General features: G+C 46.4%; 1 protein-coding gene across 8 annotated transcripts in view; it reads left to right on the plus strand.

The window, feature by feature from the left end:
- AFF2 (AF4/FMR2 family member 2) overlaps positions 1-17,546 on the plus strand; it is a 452,543-nt gene that overhangs the window by 354,093 nt on the left and 80,904 nt on the right. For all 8 annotated transcript variants that reach the window (XM_042973735.1, XM_042973737.1, XM_042973739.1 and 5 more), the window contains one exon: positions 15,730-15,767. In XM_042973735.1, coding sequence (XP_042829669.1) covers positions 15,730-15,767 — 38 coding nt within the window. The remainder of the gene's footprint in view (positions 1-15,729; positions 15,768-17,546) is intronic.

The following is a 17,546-nucleotide window of genomic DNA, read 5'->3' on the forward strand; positions in this document are numbered from 1 at the left end:
ATTCGAGCTGTAGTGAGGGGCACACCTCTTCACCCCCTCCCTCCGCTCCCCTGTCGAACGCACAAACTGGTCCTCAGTAAGCCACAGACTGTCTTTCCCTCTCTTGGACTAAGTAAGCATCGTCTCGGGTGAGGTGTAACTTCAGTGACTCCGCTGCGAGGCTCACAGGCCACGCTCGTTCATTAATTAGGGCATCACGCGAGTGCTGCGCCCCCCCTCCTCCAGGTGCACCCACAGCGCGCACGAACCTTCAGGCTGGAGGCATGTGGCAAAAACTTGCTGCTGCCCCATCTTCGTCCTCGCTGCATCCTAAGTACTTACAGTCCTTAGCACCACATGAGACAGCAGACACTTGTTTGCAGCGTTTCCAGTGAGACTGGCCTTGTCGGTTTGCGAAGACCAAGTATCGTCCACAAAGCAGGAGAGCGGCAGCGTAGCGTATCGAGCCGGTGATGCTTCTGCGTTTTCTCTGTGACAGGGCTGTGTCCCAGGTGGGCTCCGCCTGGGTGTGTTTATAACCTTAGATAAGGAGCGTGCAAGGGTTGCCTTTTCTTAAAGCTGATCCCTGACCAAGTGCTTTTCTACGGTGAAGTCGGCTAAGTCGGGAAAGTGAAAGCAGACGGTTTCAAGGGATGCTCACGTCAAGGTAATTGTCAAGTACAGAACTCCAGGCTCGCTAAATGTTCTCAGACGGGTCGGCAAAGACAAGCTTGGAAAAACTCCCAAGGTTCGCCTCTTCTGCTCTCATGTGCGGTTGTTGGCCACGCTGAAACTCCTACCGTTTGGTGGAATTTTAGATTTGAAGTCATCTGCCATGTTATGCGGCCAACACTTTACTCTCCATTACTTTCTCCTCCTGATTCGGCTTGCGTTTTTCGTAATGTGTAAAAATTGCATCTCTGCGCTTGGGTACCTCATCAAGGACCGGCGCCGTCGTCTCCCAGGGGCTCGCTGTCCCCGTCCCGGATGCAAGCCGTCCCTCTCCTATGTGAACCAGTGTCTGTTATTGCTGCTTTCTGCATTTAAGATACCAGTGACACGGATTGTGTCGGTAAATCAAACAAAAAATCCTACATCATTGAGTTTGACAGATGCAGCATTACTTTTTAATGGAAATGTTTAACACGGTAATCAACAGTAAGTGGGAATAGATTCTGTGCATTGACTTCCTCTCTATGGGATTACGGACATGCCGTCTGCTTTTTAGCTTCTCACGTTGTCATATTCTGTATTTACCTGAAGGACTGGCGTCAGGTCTGTGGGCCGAAATCATCTGGGTTTTTAGGATGTGTGTTCGGTGAGTGTGTCAGTGCCGAGACCCCCGGATAATCCTGGTTGGTGCGTTGGAGGCTTTCCGTGGCATGCTGCCGTTAGACCAGTCATGCCTCCGCCAACAAAGCTTCTCATTCATTTGAAGGGGAGATTGAACCGGGGGATCTAAGGCAGGGCAAAAATGACAACTTCTTCCCCCTCGCTGGGCCCAGGGAGCAAGAACCAGATGCAAGGTTATAAACATTTATAAATGAGCCCTCGGTATAGAGTTTGAGGGCTCGTTAAAAGGCAGGAAGGCTAAAGACCAAAAGACAATGTTTGTGCAGGAGCGGACTGGATAGCGCCAAGCAGTGTTTGCCGAGCTCCAACTTCATGAGGCCTCACTTTTTCTTTTTTCAAAGATACGTGTATCAAAATGATTTTCCTGTTTTGTTTCATCGCGGTAAAATTCATGGTACGTAAAAGTCACCATGTAGCGCATTCACCAGATTGTGCCCCTGTCACCAGTTCCAGGATATTTTCATCACCCCCGAAGGAAATCCCTCATACACGAAGCAGTTTTCCCCCCTTCCCAGTCCGTGACGACCAATAGTCTACTTTCTGTCTCTGCAGATTTGCCTATTTCATAAATGAGTCGGAAGGTATGTGACCTTTTATGACCGGCTTCTTTCACTTGCCGTGATGTTTTCTAGGTCCATCCATGTTGTAGCAGCGATCAGTACTTCATTCCTGTTTATTCTTTTCTTTATCTATTCATCAATTGACGGACATTCTTTCAGTCTTGTAACCGGGACCATCACACTGCCAGCAACATCAGGAGGCGAACTCAGGGCTCCCATTTACAGAGCCACCCTTATCCTGTGCCTGATATTAAGTTAAGTGCTCTGTCTTACTTGAACCTCACCAATAAACCTTAGAGGTAGGTTTGCACCCCCTGTCTGAGCTACAGAATTGCAGCAATATTCTATTTGTGCCAGGATGATGGGGGGGGCATATAAACAAATGCATCAGCACATTAAGTGATGCGTCCAAGTGGCCAGACCACACCATTGGTTTGAGCTGACATTATACTTATAAACTTTCTCAGAACCCGGTGGCTACATTCGTGCAAACATAGTCCAAAAAAAGAAAAAAAGTCATTAGCTTTCGGGAGTCTCAGAGCATCTCATCTGTCATCATTGTACCTGGACTCACCTGAGGAGATCCAAGTTGTCCAAGCCTAGTGAGAGTAGATACCGGTCTTTTCCAGAAGCCCCTAAGACCTTACACCGGAGTCTGCAACATAAAGAATCCCATGAGAATGCATTTCCAATGTGTGTATGAAAATGAAACGCAGGAATAAGATGTGTCAGTTTCTAATATGACATTTCGGTCCCAAGTCTCTCATCATCTACCCGCCACTGGTGCCCTCCACAGCAGTAATTAGCCAGGCTGGGCAGTTCCCATGCACAAACCCCAACAGAACAGTTAGGATGTGTTTAAAGGCTGAGCATTATTCCTGCAAACGGGAACATGGAGTATGAGGCTGGAATGGGTGAGCCGTGGAGACTAAGGACTGTTTAAAAAAAAAAAACAAAACCTTTTCAACAAAAGGTTTCACCTCCTAGTGACGCTTTGAAGTCAGGGATACACAATCACTTAATGCACATAGTTTCAGTGAAGAAGCAATAGTGATTGTACCCTGAAATGTTGGTTAAAAGTTTGTGTCTTTCCTCTACATTCCCTGCTGCATTTTGCTTTCTTGGTTGGGACCGTTTGGGAAGCAGATACGCCATGGATGGACACAGTTTGAATCTGGCTCTGCCTCTTACTGGATGACCTTGGGCTCAAGACCTAAGCGTGTCTGAAATGGGGGTCACAATAGCACCTATTTTATTAGGTCACAGAGCATTTAGCAACTAAGTGAATGGATAGAGTCATTGTCACTACCACTGCTAACAGTCTAAACCGTCTCATGTTCTTGGAATGCTAGCTGCGTGACTTTCCATTTGGTTGTAAGGAATAGGATGTTAAAGAGAGCCACTGAATTAACTGCCTGGAAAACAGCCAGCGTGTGGCAAACCTGAGCGAAAGGGTTCTGTGTTGTCCTGACATGTATTAGCTGGGTGTGCCTGGCCGTGAGAATTACAAGTGTAGTTGTGAAGAATGTTCTGAAAACCACAAGCGCTATACAAATCAGCGGTCTTTCTTCCTTGTGGCCTTTTTATTTTTATTTTTATTTTTATTTATTTTTATTTTTATTTATTTATTTTTTCAATATATGAAATTTATTGTCAAATTGGTTTCCATACAACACCCCGTGCTCATCCCAAAAGGTGCCCTCCTCAATACCCATCACCCACCCTCCCCTCCCTCCCACCCCCCCATCAACCCTCAGTTTGTTCTCAGTTTTTAACAGTCTCTTATGCTTTGGCTCTCTCCCACTCTAACCTCTTTTTTTTTTTTTCCTTCCCCTCCCCCATGGGTTTCTGTTAAGTTTCTCAGGATCCACATAAGAGTGAAACCATATATACCTTGTGGCCTTTTTAAACATTCATTGGAAGTCCCTTCTTTTCGATCCATTGGTACATAGACATTGCCCTTCATTTTGGCCTTGGTGTCCATAGGGATCTGCTAGGAACCGGATTGAATGTCTTCACTGCCCTAAATGCCCCATAGGCATCCATTGGCTACGAACACCCTTTCCTCCCCTTTGACCCCTGACGAGTTTTAAACCAGACGTCACAGGGAGAAAGGCCAGGTTGCCAATGACACTACACCAAGTCCTCCAGGAAAATTACGCGTCTCTAAACATGAGTTTTTCTTCAAAGGCCTGATGTGGGTGGACAGCTGAGTCATACCTTTTGATTATGCTTCTTATTTCCCCTCAACTCACCCTGGAGAAAGACAGAGGGTATGCTGTGATGCTGTACTCACACTGGCTTTCAAATCTTAGGAGCTTCCCCGGAATGGGAACTAAATCATCACTTAAAATGGACATTGGACATTGGAATGTTTCAGAACCGTGTTTGAATTGCATACAGCGTTTTATAGTTAGTGACTACATAAACGTCCCTGGTGCAGTATGTTGGGTTTTTAAAAGCTGGATATCACTAACACGGTGGGGAACTACATGATACCCATCACCCAGCTGACTAGGTCCCAGTTTTAGGTCTCAGCCTCCTCTCTTGGCCTCATAGATACAAAACCCCACCCTGACCTTCCCCATACAACACTCACTGAAATGCCATTTTCCAGGCAGGCATCTGGGGTGGGCAGCGACGCCAGGGTGTGCCCGCTGGGGTTTGGCAGGCATGGTGCAGTCGGCCAGGCCTCTTGAGAGCGCGCGCGTGCGCGTTTCCTCCACGTGTCCTCGCCTTCAGTTTTCCTTTTGGTCAAATTTTCCTTCGTATGGTTCTTGGGACTTCAAGAACCCCTGAAAATGAGGAGTTAAACCTGGAATCAATTTTCATTTACAGCTGAGAAGCAGTTATTCATGCTGGCCTCGCAGCTCAATAAAAGATCCAAAGATATAGACCTTGTGCATCTCTTTCAATAGAAGCAGCCTAATCAGTCTCAAATGTTTTTTTTAACAAAGAAATTGTATTGACAGGTTTATTAAAATTGCTGTCTTTAAAGTTTTAAGCTACCCACAATTTGACCTAGTCCAAAGACTTCCACACGTTCTGGAAACATCTGCTTAACGTTTTAGTGCATGATAATCACGACGTCTGATTGACCCAGCCCTCGAGCGCAAATCGCACACTCTCCTGGCGGGACAGTCTGTGGGGCCCGGGCTCTGAACCCAGGCTGGCTCGGAGCATGGCTCTCTCGCGCCCCAGCCCTCCCAGACTGGCATTAGAAGCAGCACACTTTAGACACCGTAAAGGCTACAAAGAGATGGGTATTGTTAGAAACCGCCTTCAGGGCATTTGAATATTAATACCATCTTGTTATTAATGTGAATTAGGCCGAAATGTTAGAGGACTTCATTTAGCTCCGTGAGAAGTTTAGCCAATGAGTCCTACAATGGGAAACGATCGGTTAGTGACCAGGCTCAACTCTTTACCTGAGATACAGCCCGACGTGGTGTTGGTGCTTTAAAAACAGAGCTGAACAATTCAGGTTTGCTTTGACCACAGAGGCTTTCCAATGAGTTGTGTCTGGATATGTTATTGCAAGTAGCTCCCATGTACCCAACTTTATTTAACCCGATCTTCTTTCTTTTTCTGCCTAAGGATCACCCTAGTACCCCTAGAGATGGGCGGTTCATTCAAAGCGTCACTAGACGCCAGTATAGGGGGTGCACCTCAAGTATGTTAACATTTACGAAAACGTAGTGTCTTCGCAGCTCTTTCTCTCCACTCCATAATTTTATTTTTTTGACTGAAGGTCACTGATTGCCTCACACAGGTAGCTTGCTTTTTATCCAGGCTCTTGATTTTGGTTTCACATTGGCTTGTTTGTTTCTGTTACTGTTGGGCCACCTCCCTGGCTAGGTCGTCTGTTACTGGACCGTTGCAAATGAGCTGAATTCCACGGTAGCAGAAGATATGAATATTCTGGCAGCTTTGGGATGTGTTCCTTATACCTGGGATGCATATTAAACTTCCAGGACATAGCAGCCCAGTTCAATGAAAGCCCACTTTTATGTTCCAAGCGTGCTAATGAAAAACGATGTAGTAACTTTCGCGCCTGCTATTAGCTGGCTCTTTGGAAGCCGATGGCGCCGTCGTGAATGCATTCGTTGTGACAGCAGATACCCTTCCCTGCTGTACTCGGTCCTCTGTTTTAGCCACAGTTCTCCCTCATCATGCTGAACAAGTTGTTACCTCCCCAGGGTTTCTCTGCATTTCCATTTACTTTGTTATCAGCGGAAAGGCTGGGGAAGGCCCTCTTCAGTAATGACATCAATATGGCACACACAGCAAGACAGGTCAGCCTGTCAGAGCTAAAGAAACAGCAGATAGATTAGGATGAAACCAGGTGCAAAATAACTTTGATAGAGTCTTTTAATGTAAACAGTTTATCTGTCATTGCCTTTCATTGAAATCCCCCACAAATGATAGAGTTTGGGCAGTTGAGGCTGTAGCATGTAGCTGAATAAAATGTGTACCTTGTCATACTCCAACTATCCAGCAATTAGAGAATGAGAGGACATTTTAATTTATTCATTAAAGACAGGAAAGTAAATAGGATAACATATAAGGTTAATAGAATAACATTGGCCCTCATACTCCCAAGACTGTGTTTCCCATTTGGCCGTATTAGCATCGAGACCAGATTAATAAGAAACTGCTTAGGGCTTGTATGATGTGATTTTTTAATATGCTCCAGGCAAGTCTGTGACTGTTTAGAAAACCTGCGTGCTGATTTTTTTTTCATTGTAATTAGCTCTTCTACTTTTAGTAGCAAATATTTTGACTCGTAATCTCCGTAGATTACCTTTTTATTGTAATCTCAATAAAATGCTTCGAGCACGCAGAGAGGCAGAGAAGTGCAGCTGACGACCAGATACTGGCTAGTGTCCACTGCAGAGCCACTGGGAGTTTAAATCGGACATTGGTGAGGGGGTGCTGTGCACCCTAAGAGCCAAACGGAAACAACAATGGGTTTGATCTGTAATTTCAGAAACGGTGACTCTTACGTAGGACAGGGATGAGCAGGGCCTTTTGTTACATGGCACATATGTGTAAAGTGCATGGCAGGGCCGGTGGGGGTTGGGTAGCAGCCACCTCTGGGAAGCTGGGGATCCAGTTGACTTGAATTGAACTTGCCCTTGTCACTCCCCCTGGGATGGTCCCGTCTCCACTCTCACCCCACCCTTTGTTTGGTCCAAGCATGTTCTTTTCTTAGGCCCCTACATCACCCCAAGTTGGGTCCCAAATCCCTGGTTGGAGCCTGTCTTGGAGTCAGTAGCCAACAAACACCAGGCAACGTACCATGGGTACTGGAAGTTTGCTGGAAGTTTCCAAGTCTTGAGTTTAATCAGGGTTCTAGCATATACTAGAGCAAAATGAGCATCTTCAGTAAAAGCTGGGTAATAAAACCCTGCCAGACTGAAAATGTGAGGTTTTGAAATTTATATGCCGGCTTTGAAAAATATACTGGGGGCTTTGGTTTAGGTCCCAAGAATGCTTTACTCTGTTCCCCAAATATCTGCCATCTGCTGGAAAAGCTACCAGGCAGGCTGCAAGGACCCGGGGTGTCGTCCTGAATGGGAAACAGAATCTGACTTATTCTTAAGCAGCTCTATATTTTTCTATTTATTTAGTAAGAGGAAAGAGCATAAGCATTGTAAATACACAGAAGAGGTATCCAAATTTGAGATTAGCTACCAGTCTGACTGGCCACTCAAAATTCAAGTAGGTGGGCAGATAAAAGCAGCAGACGCTTCCAGAATGTATGGGATGCCGTAACCCATACTTCACAGACGATCTCATAGGACTCTTTGGAACATTAGACATAAACATTTGGAAACTTGATAATAAATCTTGTTTATTGTTAATGGAGGTAGACTCTGCTTCCATATTTAGCCGTGGCTCATGCATGTATGACTGCATACTTGCATACTATATAGACTGCAGTACTTATGTATTAGAATATAAAATGCCAGACTTGAAAATAACCGTGGAGAGGGGTGCCTGGGTGGTTTAGTTGGTTGAGTGTCTGACTTTGGCTCACATCATGATCTCACAGTTTGTGGGTTCAAGCCCCGCATTGGGCTCTGTGCTTACAGCCTAGAGCCTGCTTTGGATTCTATGTCTCCCTTCCTCTCTGTACCTCCCCCGCTCATGCTCTGTCTCTCTCTCTCTCTCTCTCTCTCTCTCTCTCTCCCTCTGTCTCTCTCTGTCTCTCTCTCTCAAAAATAAATAAACATTAAAAAAATTAAAGAAAACTGTTGTGGAGAGCCTTTATTCCAGCTGCCTCATTTTGCCAATAAGGACATTGGGGCACAGAGAAGTCGGTATTTGCTGTTGTGAGATAATAGAAAATATATACAGGGATGCATTAGTCTCTGGCCCTGTTTCCTGGCATGGGGCTCCTAAAACCCTTGTAATTTCCTAAGTGATAAGAGCACTAGGAGCATCTTTTGTTCTGACACTTGGTCTTTGAGCCCTGTGGCTGATACAGGCCACCAAATCCCTTGGAATTTCCTGGGTGATAGGAGTGTTCTAATGAGGTGACTCTGCATGGGCTCCTGAATGGTAGCTTCTCACCAGAAAGACCAAGTCATGATTAGAAGCTTGGAACTTTCAGCCCTGTTCCTCTACTTGATCCTGCTACACATGTGCACGTGCACGCATGCACACACGCACACACACACACACACACACACACACACACACACACACGCTTCTCTAGAGAAGGGAGAGATCGCAGAAGCTGAATTAACAATTAATCATACCTATGTGAAGAGGCCTCCATAAAATCCCAATAGTATGGGGTTTGGAGAGTTTCCAGGTGGGTTAACACACCACATCCCAGGAGCGTGATTGATGAACCCCAAGTCCACAGGGACATAAGCTCTTACACTTGGGACCGCCCAGACCTCACCCTGTGTATCTCCTCATCTGACTGTCCATCTGTCTCTTTTATCATGTCCTTTAACAAACCGGTAGACATAAGTAAACTGCCTGAGTTTTGTGAGTCGCTCTGGCCAATTTGTCGAACGTGAGGAGGGGGAACCTCTTGTTTTTTAGCCGATCGGTTAGAATGACAGGTGACAACTTGGGCCTGCAATGAGCATATGAAGTGGGAGGTGGTCTTGTGGGACTCAGCCCTTAACCTGAGGAGTCTGACACTGTCTCCAGGTAGAGAGTGTCAAAAGTGAGTTAAATTGTAGGACACCTAGCTGGTGTCACACAGAACTGCTTGGTGTGGGGACAATCCCTCACACATCTGGTGTCAGAAGTATGATGAGTGTGGTAGCAGTGAGAGAGTAAAGACGTCTCATAGGTGGAAGACTAAAGGGTTTTCTAATACAGGTATATGGATAATGGTGGGTGTAGTGTTCTTACCCAGAGTGTAACGTGCTCTTAAGGGACAGAAAGCCTGACTACACTAGTGTGCTGATGCTGAGGATGCATCATCAGTGTTCACTTCATGGAGGTTGTAGAATACTTTCATATAATGGGGTACCTACTATGCACTAAGAATATCCTTCCCATTTTCCTGCTCACACGTGGTAAGGAGAGAGCCTCTATTAGATAATAGAGGCTCCCACCAAAGGACACATGTCATGTTGTGAGAGGTGTCCCTCTAGCATGAGGAGCAAGAGGGGCAAGAGGGCTCAGGTTGGCAGTGGAGGGGAGATAATTGAATTTTCAAATCCACCAACATCAGGGGACAATAATAACTAAGTGCCTTTTCCATTGGTCCTTCTAATGGGGAGAATAAATAACTCAAGCCAATGTTGAGTTGCTCTGCCTGGTGTCTCCACATTTACTCCACTTAGAGAATGATTAATGTCAACAGAAGACTCTTCTGAGTGAAACATGCTTCTTCACCAAAGACAGTGCATTTTTCATTAAGTTACAAGATAGCAAAAGTTTAGGTATAAACAAAATCGCCAGGTGACAAATGGATCTTGCTAAAGACACTGGAAAAACTCCTACGAACTGCCATGTTAGCAAAATATATATACAAGAACAAATATGACCTGCTACCAGGCTACTGTTCAACTGGCACTAGGCAAGGTCTTGAATGGCAGGGTGGGTGAACTTGATTGATAGTTCGCCGAGCAGTAGGAAGCCATGAAGGGCTCTGAGCAAGTCATGGCCAAAGTGGAGCATAAAATAGGGATGGGGCGCCTGGGTGGCTCAGTCACTTCGGCTCAGGTTATGATCTCGTGGTTCATGAGTTCAAGCCTTGTGTCAGGCTCTGCACTGACAGCTTAGAGCCTGAAGCCTGCTTTGGATTCTGTGTCTCCCTCTCTCTCTCTGCCCCTCCCCTGCTTTCTCTCTGTCTCCCTCTCTCAAAAATAAAAACATTAAAAAAAATTTAAATAGGGGTAAAATAGAGAGACCAGAAGACCGGTGAAGGGGCAGTGGCCATTGTCCAGGTGAGTGGGAAGAGTAAGGAGGGGCACAACCTTCTGCCGAAAAGCAGACTGGGAAATCCACCCCGGCAGTGCCACCCCGGACTCCTCTCTGGGGTGGGAATCGTAGCCCCAGGTGCACTCGCAGCACGGATCTAGATACACATATCCTAGAGCTCAGCTTTTCCTCCGGCGCCCTTCCGTGCCCTGAGTAGTGCCCAGGCCTATCCGATTCCGTGGCCGTCCGCAACTCATTTATCTGATCAATGTTTATTAAGTGACTGTTAGCTGCAAGATGCAGTTCCCTCCGCCGGGAACAAATTTCCTGCAGGCTCTGCCTGTCAGAATTCTACGGCTGCCCCTTTTCTGTCTAGCACGGGCCTACTTCATACACACATAGAAGTCGGTGAGTTAAACCAAAATGGGAGAAGCCCAGTACTCTAACGATAGGAAACGTGTTTTTACTTCCTACGGGCTCCAGGTTCAAACACGTGACGTTTTCCACGTTTCCTTCTGTGCACCTATTCAGAGGGTTAAATGCAATAGGTGGTATTTCCCTAAAGATTTCAGTCCCTGGAGATACAGTCAGAAATTCAGGCAGGCATTCAGGTGTTGCAAAATGCTGAGTGACATTTTCTCCCCTTAATCTGCCGTCCTGCCTATGCACGTGAGCCGCCCGCTGAAACCTCAGCCTATAGGATATAATACGAGCCCCTGGCTGTTTCACTCATTCCAGTGAAGTCTATTTAAATGCTATAATTAAGCACTTCATTTTTATATTTGGGCAAGTGTTCTCAGTACATGTCTCTTTACTTGATTTAACCAATTCTAGAGATACTGATTTTAGACCATCGCAATACCCTAATGATGAGTTCATTTGCTTAATAGAGGGGTTTTCTCTTCTGAACGTAGGTGATCGATACAATTTACCAATACGTGCCACTAGGTTAAGGTAAGGCCGTGTCTCACAGAATAGCCCTGTGAAGAGTTAAAAAAGGGAAAACACAGAAGCACAAAAGCCATGCAATCAATGGTTCTTCTGCCTTGTTTCCATAATGCCCCAATAGACGCTTATTTAAAAATCATCTGAAGGATTGACTTTTCACTTTTTTCTTAATCACGAAATGTGTCGTATAGACCCAGCTTGGGTATATCTGCCAGCAGAATGCCAGGAGAAAAACACATAAGCGGGAGAGGCAAAAGCTATAGAGAGAAGTGCTAATAGAATCACGTTTTATGCTTGACTGACAGCATTATTATTGATTAAGGAAAAAAGCAGTACCTGAATACACAGCCTTGGAAAATGAGTCCACTGCTATAATACGTCTAGGCCATCCACGTGCTCACCTTGACAGTCTCAACAAACAGGAACCATACTGCATTGGATCCGTTTTCTGCACGCCTGGGGCCAGGGCGAAGGCATTATCATAAGTGTGGCTATCACGGTTCAGGGCATGTTTCTGAAAAGCCCCAGAAGATTCTCTCGGTTAAAATAAATAAATGTAGTATACATGTTTGCTGGACTAGAATAACACCGGGACAGAATTCCCTTACCAGAGGGTTTCTTGAAAGGTAGGTACATCCATCTACGGAGGAAGCGTTCGTAGCATTTTCTCCCTAAAGAAACACGGCGTTACATGTGCCATGGAGGACGGGACTCACCAGACGGCCACGTTCTTTCCTTCCTGCTTTCTGTTTTCTCAGGACAGCTGTAACACTTTCATGGTTCCTGTAATTCAGTATGGTCCCTGATTCACTTCAGCTTCAGCGCGGCCGGAGGAGTGTCTGCATCACAGAAAGGCGAGGTCCTTTCTTCATTTGAGGAAGATAGATTTAATGAGTGAGCACCTATGAGCGTGTCCTTTACCCCATCATCTCTCCTGAGGAATCAGTTCGTGAACACTCCTGGGATGAGAGACGAGCCTTCTCTCCGGGCGTATAATTCTTCAAGATGCCCTATGACAGAGGGAGGGAGACAGAGTCATTTGAGTGTTTGCACGAGCACTCGTGCCCCCACAGTGCCCCCCGCCCCCCCGCGTGCCCCCGACGGCGCCTCGGGGGCCCTGACCTCGCTGCCACCAGCAGCAGCCCCTGAGAAGGTTGAGGGCAGAGGCCCACGTGAAGGTACCGGGCTCTGTCTCCTGCTGGCCTAGGCGTGTCAGGATCTAAACACATCAAAATCTCCCTCGGGGAGGACTTTCCAGACGGGAGCATTCTAGTCCGGAATAACTGCATACGTCTGCTAGCTGCTACCGGGTCACTAAGTCAGCAAGCCCATAAGCTCTCTGGCGGTGCCGGTGTGTGCGTGGAAGCCGGAAGGCAGAGCAGGCTGTTTCTCGAGCACCGTCATGGATGCGGGCTACTCGCGACCACCCTTGATCTAGATGGGGCAGGACTGATTATCTTCATTTTTAAAATGAGGAAACTCAGGCTCAGAAGTGCCCGTCACCTTGCTAATGTCATGACGATAGTAAGTGGCAAAGCTGGGGGCGGAACCCAGGTTTCTGGATTTCTTTCTTTTCTTTTTTTTAATATGAAATTTATTGTCAAGTTGGTTTCCATACAACACCCAGTGCTCATCCCAACAGGGGCGCTCCTCAATGCCCATCACCCACTTTCCCCTCCCTTCCACCTCTCCCCCCGCCATCGACCCTCGGGTTTCTGGATTTGTAGCTCATCAGTCTTTCCGCCGTAGTCCACGGCCTCTCCTCACACCATGGTGGAATATATTTTCTAACGTTTTCAGTTATCGTATCATCCTTGGGGTAGAGGTGCCTTAGTGACAAGATGAGTATCATGTTACGGGAACGCGGCACAAAAGAAGTAGAACGTAGGCTTTAGAAAGCGTATAGACGTTGCAAATTAAAGCAGCATGAGTGTTAACTATCTAGCCTCCATCTTCCAATCAGTTTAAATTACTTTTAATGTATGTTTTTAAACTCAAAATGATCTGTCATCCCAATGTGCAACCCTCGTAATGTGTGGCGAATTACACAAGATCACTTTGTTTTGATTCCCCTCCTTTTTAAGGGGATCTCCCATTTTGTACTTGGGATCGGTCTTTTCACATCACGTCGTTTCAGAGAAAGGGATGTTCTCCCTGTGTATTTTGTAGACTGCTTCTCAGACCCTAAAGACGTAGATATTTTTCCCACAAATAATTCACTTAAGTTTTCTTCAAAGTCTGGGAGCTGAATAATTCTCTGTATCACGCTTGAAACAAAGTCACATCGCAGTGAGCATAAAGGACACACACTGTGAGCTCTGTCTCAGGTCTGACACTCCCTGCGACCGCTCAGCTTGGAGATCAAAGGTGCTGAGCACACAGGAGGGTGACGTGAGCACGTCTGAGCAGAGCGGTTGGCGCTCTGGAACGATCCCGAGTTAATTCCCAAAGGAAAGAGAACCTCTCGGCATAGACATTTTCAATCAATAGCCAAGCAGCCCAGAAAACATTAATTTCAATGAAGTTATTTTCCTATGATGGCTGTATAGACATGGGTTTCAAAGAAACTGGCCTCGAACACGATTCTGTTCCTCCTGATCAGAGAAGAGAAGACATTTTCAAAAACCATGTCGCTGAATGAAAGCTAGGTTAAGCAATGTCACTTTGATTTCTCCCTCCCTGTCTTCTGCCAGTGGCCTGCTCATACTATCACTTCCAGCGTGCTTTCAAAGGAAACCACTTGAACAGCATGCTCGTTACTTTATGACATAGCCTTCGTCTTCTTTAAGCACAGACTCATTTGGATTAAAGAGATGGGGCGAAGTGGGTTCGTGTGATTTCCACAATGACACGTCTCCATCCCATTTCCCTACCCCGTTCCGACCCAGCCAGGACTGGGGGACGAGAGGTGGTAGAAAAGGAAGGTGCGGGTGTGCACAGGTGGGTAGACTGGGTCCGGCCCCTGCTCCCCGCCAGCATCCGCCTCTTCCTTTCCACTTCCTTTCCGGGGCCGTCTCAGGGACAGACCTGCATCTCCGAACTACATGTGAGACGTGACACGGGCCAGCCACACACCTATTGCTTATTTTATCATCTTCACCTGTTACCTCCTGCTCTTGCTTTCTTGCCGCTCTGCCGCCTGCCAGAATTCAACCCCGGGCACAGATGGTGAGAAGGTGATTTCTGCCACCGAGAGGCAAAGAACCTGCCCACATATTAATGGGTATTTATTTACCTAGCAGCAGAACCCGAGACGTCGTAGGTGAGAAGGACTTGAATTCCCAGCACTAGTCTCTAAACTTGCGAAGCGTTTCACTTCTTTCAAACAAAATCGCTTCGAAGCGTGTCGAGCCGTAGTTAGGCGTAGGAGGCTTTGGGGTATTTCCTCACGCAGTGGTCACCCCGAACGCCGAGTCCAGCGTTACAAGTAGCTGCCTCTACATCCTGTAGCCCTCACCCACCTCTGAGATTCACAGATACAAAGGTCTCCGGATGGATACTTCTGGAAAGGGTCTGAAGGTCTCAGTGCTCCCCATAGTAAGTGTTCTTTCTGTAGTGTGAAAAAGTCTAGGGGAGTACAAGTTTGGTTCTGATTACATAATTATGCTACAGAAGTATGAAAAAAATCATCACTAAAACCCTCCAGGTGCTTAAACAGTTTGATAGACTGTAGCCATTCTGCCATCAGCGCCCCCAGCTGTGTTGCTTAGCAACATTTTAATTCCAGAAGAATCGAAGGAGATGCAATCCCTGTGGAGAGGGAAACAGAAATCTCTAAGAGGGCTGTTGACAGATGATCTGAGTTGTTTCTTCTAATATACTGTGAAGATCACTAGCTCTTTTCATGAATGATAAATGGACTGTACACAGATCAATGGGTTCAGCAATAAACTGGAACCAGGCTCCATGTCTAAGGCGACACAGGCCGAGAGGCCCAGAGATTTCCTCATTTCGATGATTTGGTGTGTGTTTTCTTAAAGGTTCCACGGGAAGACATTGATCCGCGTAGTCGGTCGTCCCCTGGCCTTTTGTGGTGTCTGCTAATAAAAATGATTTTAGAAATGGCTACTTTGGCCTTGCTCTCACCATGCAGGTATGGCCAGGTGTCAGTAGTCAGGCAGGGTAAGCGGGTCCCTGCCACAAATCTAAAAACCCAGGATGGGCCCATCACTGTCCCCCAGCCCCCGCCCCTGCCTCTCCATCCTGTGGTAATAACCCAGGCAAGCCCACCCAGCAGGTAAGATTTGAGTGCAGGGTGGGGAGACAGGAATGAGTGTCTGTGTCTGAAAGCTGCACTTGGACAGGTAACCATGTTCCCCGAGAGAGGAAAATTGCTTTCTGTGTCTCCAGTCTGCTTATCGCAAAGCAGCCTGCTTCGGTTAGGTCCGTATGTTTCGGAAGAGCATTTTATATTGCTTATTGTTTGGTAACTAGTTGCAAAGATTATGCCTGCTAATGTTGTCTAATTGCATTTTTTTTCTTCTGCTTACAGGCTGTTGAAAAGGCAAAACCTAAGAACAATCCTGTGAAGTAAGTTATTTTTTATTAGTTGGCATTGTTAATTTGAATGGACTCCATGCATGTGAAGAAAAATAAGGTCGTAAAAGAGACCTGGGATTTCAAGTTCGTCTCTGTTTATGACAGTCGACAGACAAAAACAAAACAAGGGGGGGGGGACCTACCAAAACCCAAAAAGAGCTAGTGGGGACTAGCTTTTATTTTTATTTTATTTTTGCTTGTGGTCCTGATGACTAAGTGCCCCAAGTCGTGCCCAGTTTACATAAATTAATACGTGCCATCCATGAAGAGTTGCCAAATACTATTATAATCCTATTCGAGGCACGGCACTTCAGGCCTTTGGGTTTTGCGCATGCTAAAAAGATTATATATTTAATTGCAAACCTTGGACCTAAGACAGAGACTTAAATGGCTAAAAATGTGCCAAGTGATTTCCAGCCACGTGGGGAGCTTCGGCACCTTGGCATCAAGGCCTTGCTACCCTGTTAATGAAAAGCTCATAAAAATATATTTAACTAAAGGTTTTTCTAGCTAACAGAGAGCTATTGCCAAGGCATTTTTATGGGACACTCTTAAATTATAAACAAGCAGCGCCGTATTCTTTTAAATATAGTACATCTTGGACATCCTGCCTCTTCCAGAAGGGAGACTTTCAAATTAAGAAGGATGTTTGCCTTGTCATTTGGGTTTGTGACATCTGATTGCACTGTTAATGCATACTAGGCCCACCAGCCATATGGCCTAGGGAAGTCCTGCTCTCCTGTCTGGGTTGTTACAGGCCTCGCAGTATCACGCCTCAAGGAACTCCGCGTTAAATCAGGGTAGCCCTGTCCCGTTGTCGTGGGCACTGAATGCAGGAATGGGGGAGTGCATTGATTTTTAATAGTTTCTGGGAGAATGGGTCAACTGATAGCGATGGCAAGAAGGCTGCTTTTCCAAGTCACCGGGGTAGTGTTTAGCACACCATTAAATCCAACCTCTAATTCATTTTTCCAAAAGGTCTCGTGTCCTTTTTCAAATTCATTTTTCTTAGGCCACAGAATATTCCTTATCGGCTTTTGTAGCCTCTCGAGGAGCTTCTGTCATCTGGAGATGTATTGTGCTATAGTCATCCTAGGGGAGTATTTCCAGTAGCTGAGTTTCTGGCTGGTTGTTTGATTGGGGTTGAAATCTTCTCTGCAGCCTGATTTCTTTCCTGTCTATGCCCTGAAGGCTTCTCTACCGCCAGCCTGTGGCGGGATTAGAGGGTGGCGCTAATGAGGCCGAGGCCAGGACTGCTAGTCCCTGGGTGGGCCATTAGCAATCTTCTTTCCCCTAGTCTTATTGCACCCTTCCCTCCAGTCCACCGGTGTGCAGATGTGTGTCCCAGGTCACAAGGGATGGGGCAAGGGCTGGAGGAGGGTAAGCCCAGGCCCCCAGTGGGGCAGACATCTCCAAGTTCAAACCCCCCCAATAGGAAGTAAGACCTAGGCTCCATCTTGGCATGCTCCTTGTAAGGATTCGATTTTACAGATAATGTGTGTGTGTGTGTGTGTGTGTGTGTGTGTGTGTGTGTGTGTGTATACACAGTATATATACACAATATATATATATTATGGGTTCTGGCTAATTCACGGCGAGACTCCATCTAATGTCTAGCCTCACAATCAACTGGTAGATGCTTAGAATTGTCTTCTAATTAAGTAAGATGCTGTTCTTGGTGTGCCTTTGGGTACCAGGCTACATGCGGGCTCACGACGCCTAGCCCAGCCGCCCAGCCGCAACCACTGGGCGCCTGAAGAAGAGAGATCT

Source organism: Panthera tigris, chromosome X (assembly GCF_018350195.1).
Source record: "Panthera tigris isolate Pti1 chromosome X, P.tigris_Pti1_mat1.1, whole genome shotgun sequence".
NCBI classification, from domain to species: Eukaryota; Metazoa; Chordata; class Mammalia; order Carnivora; family Felidae; genus Panthera; species Panthera tigris.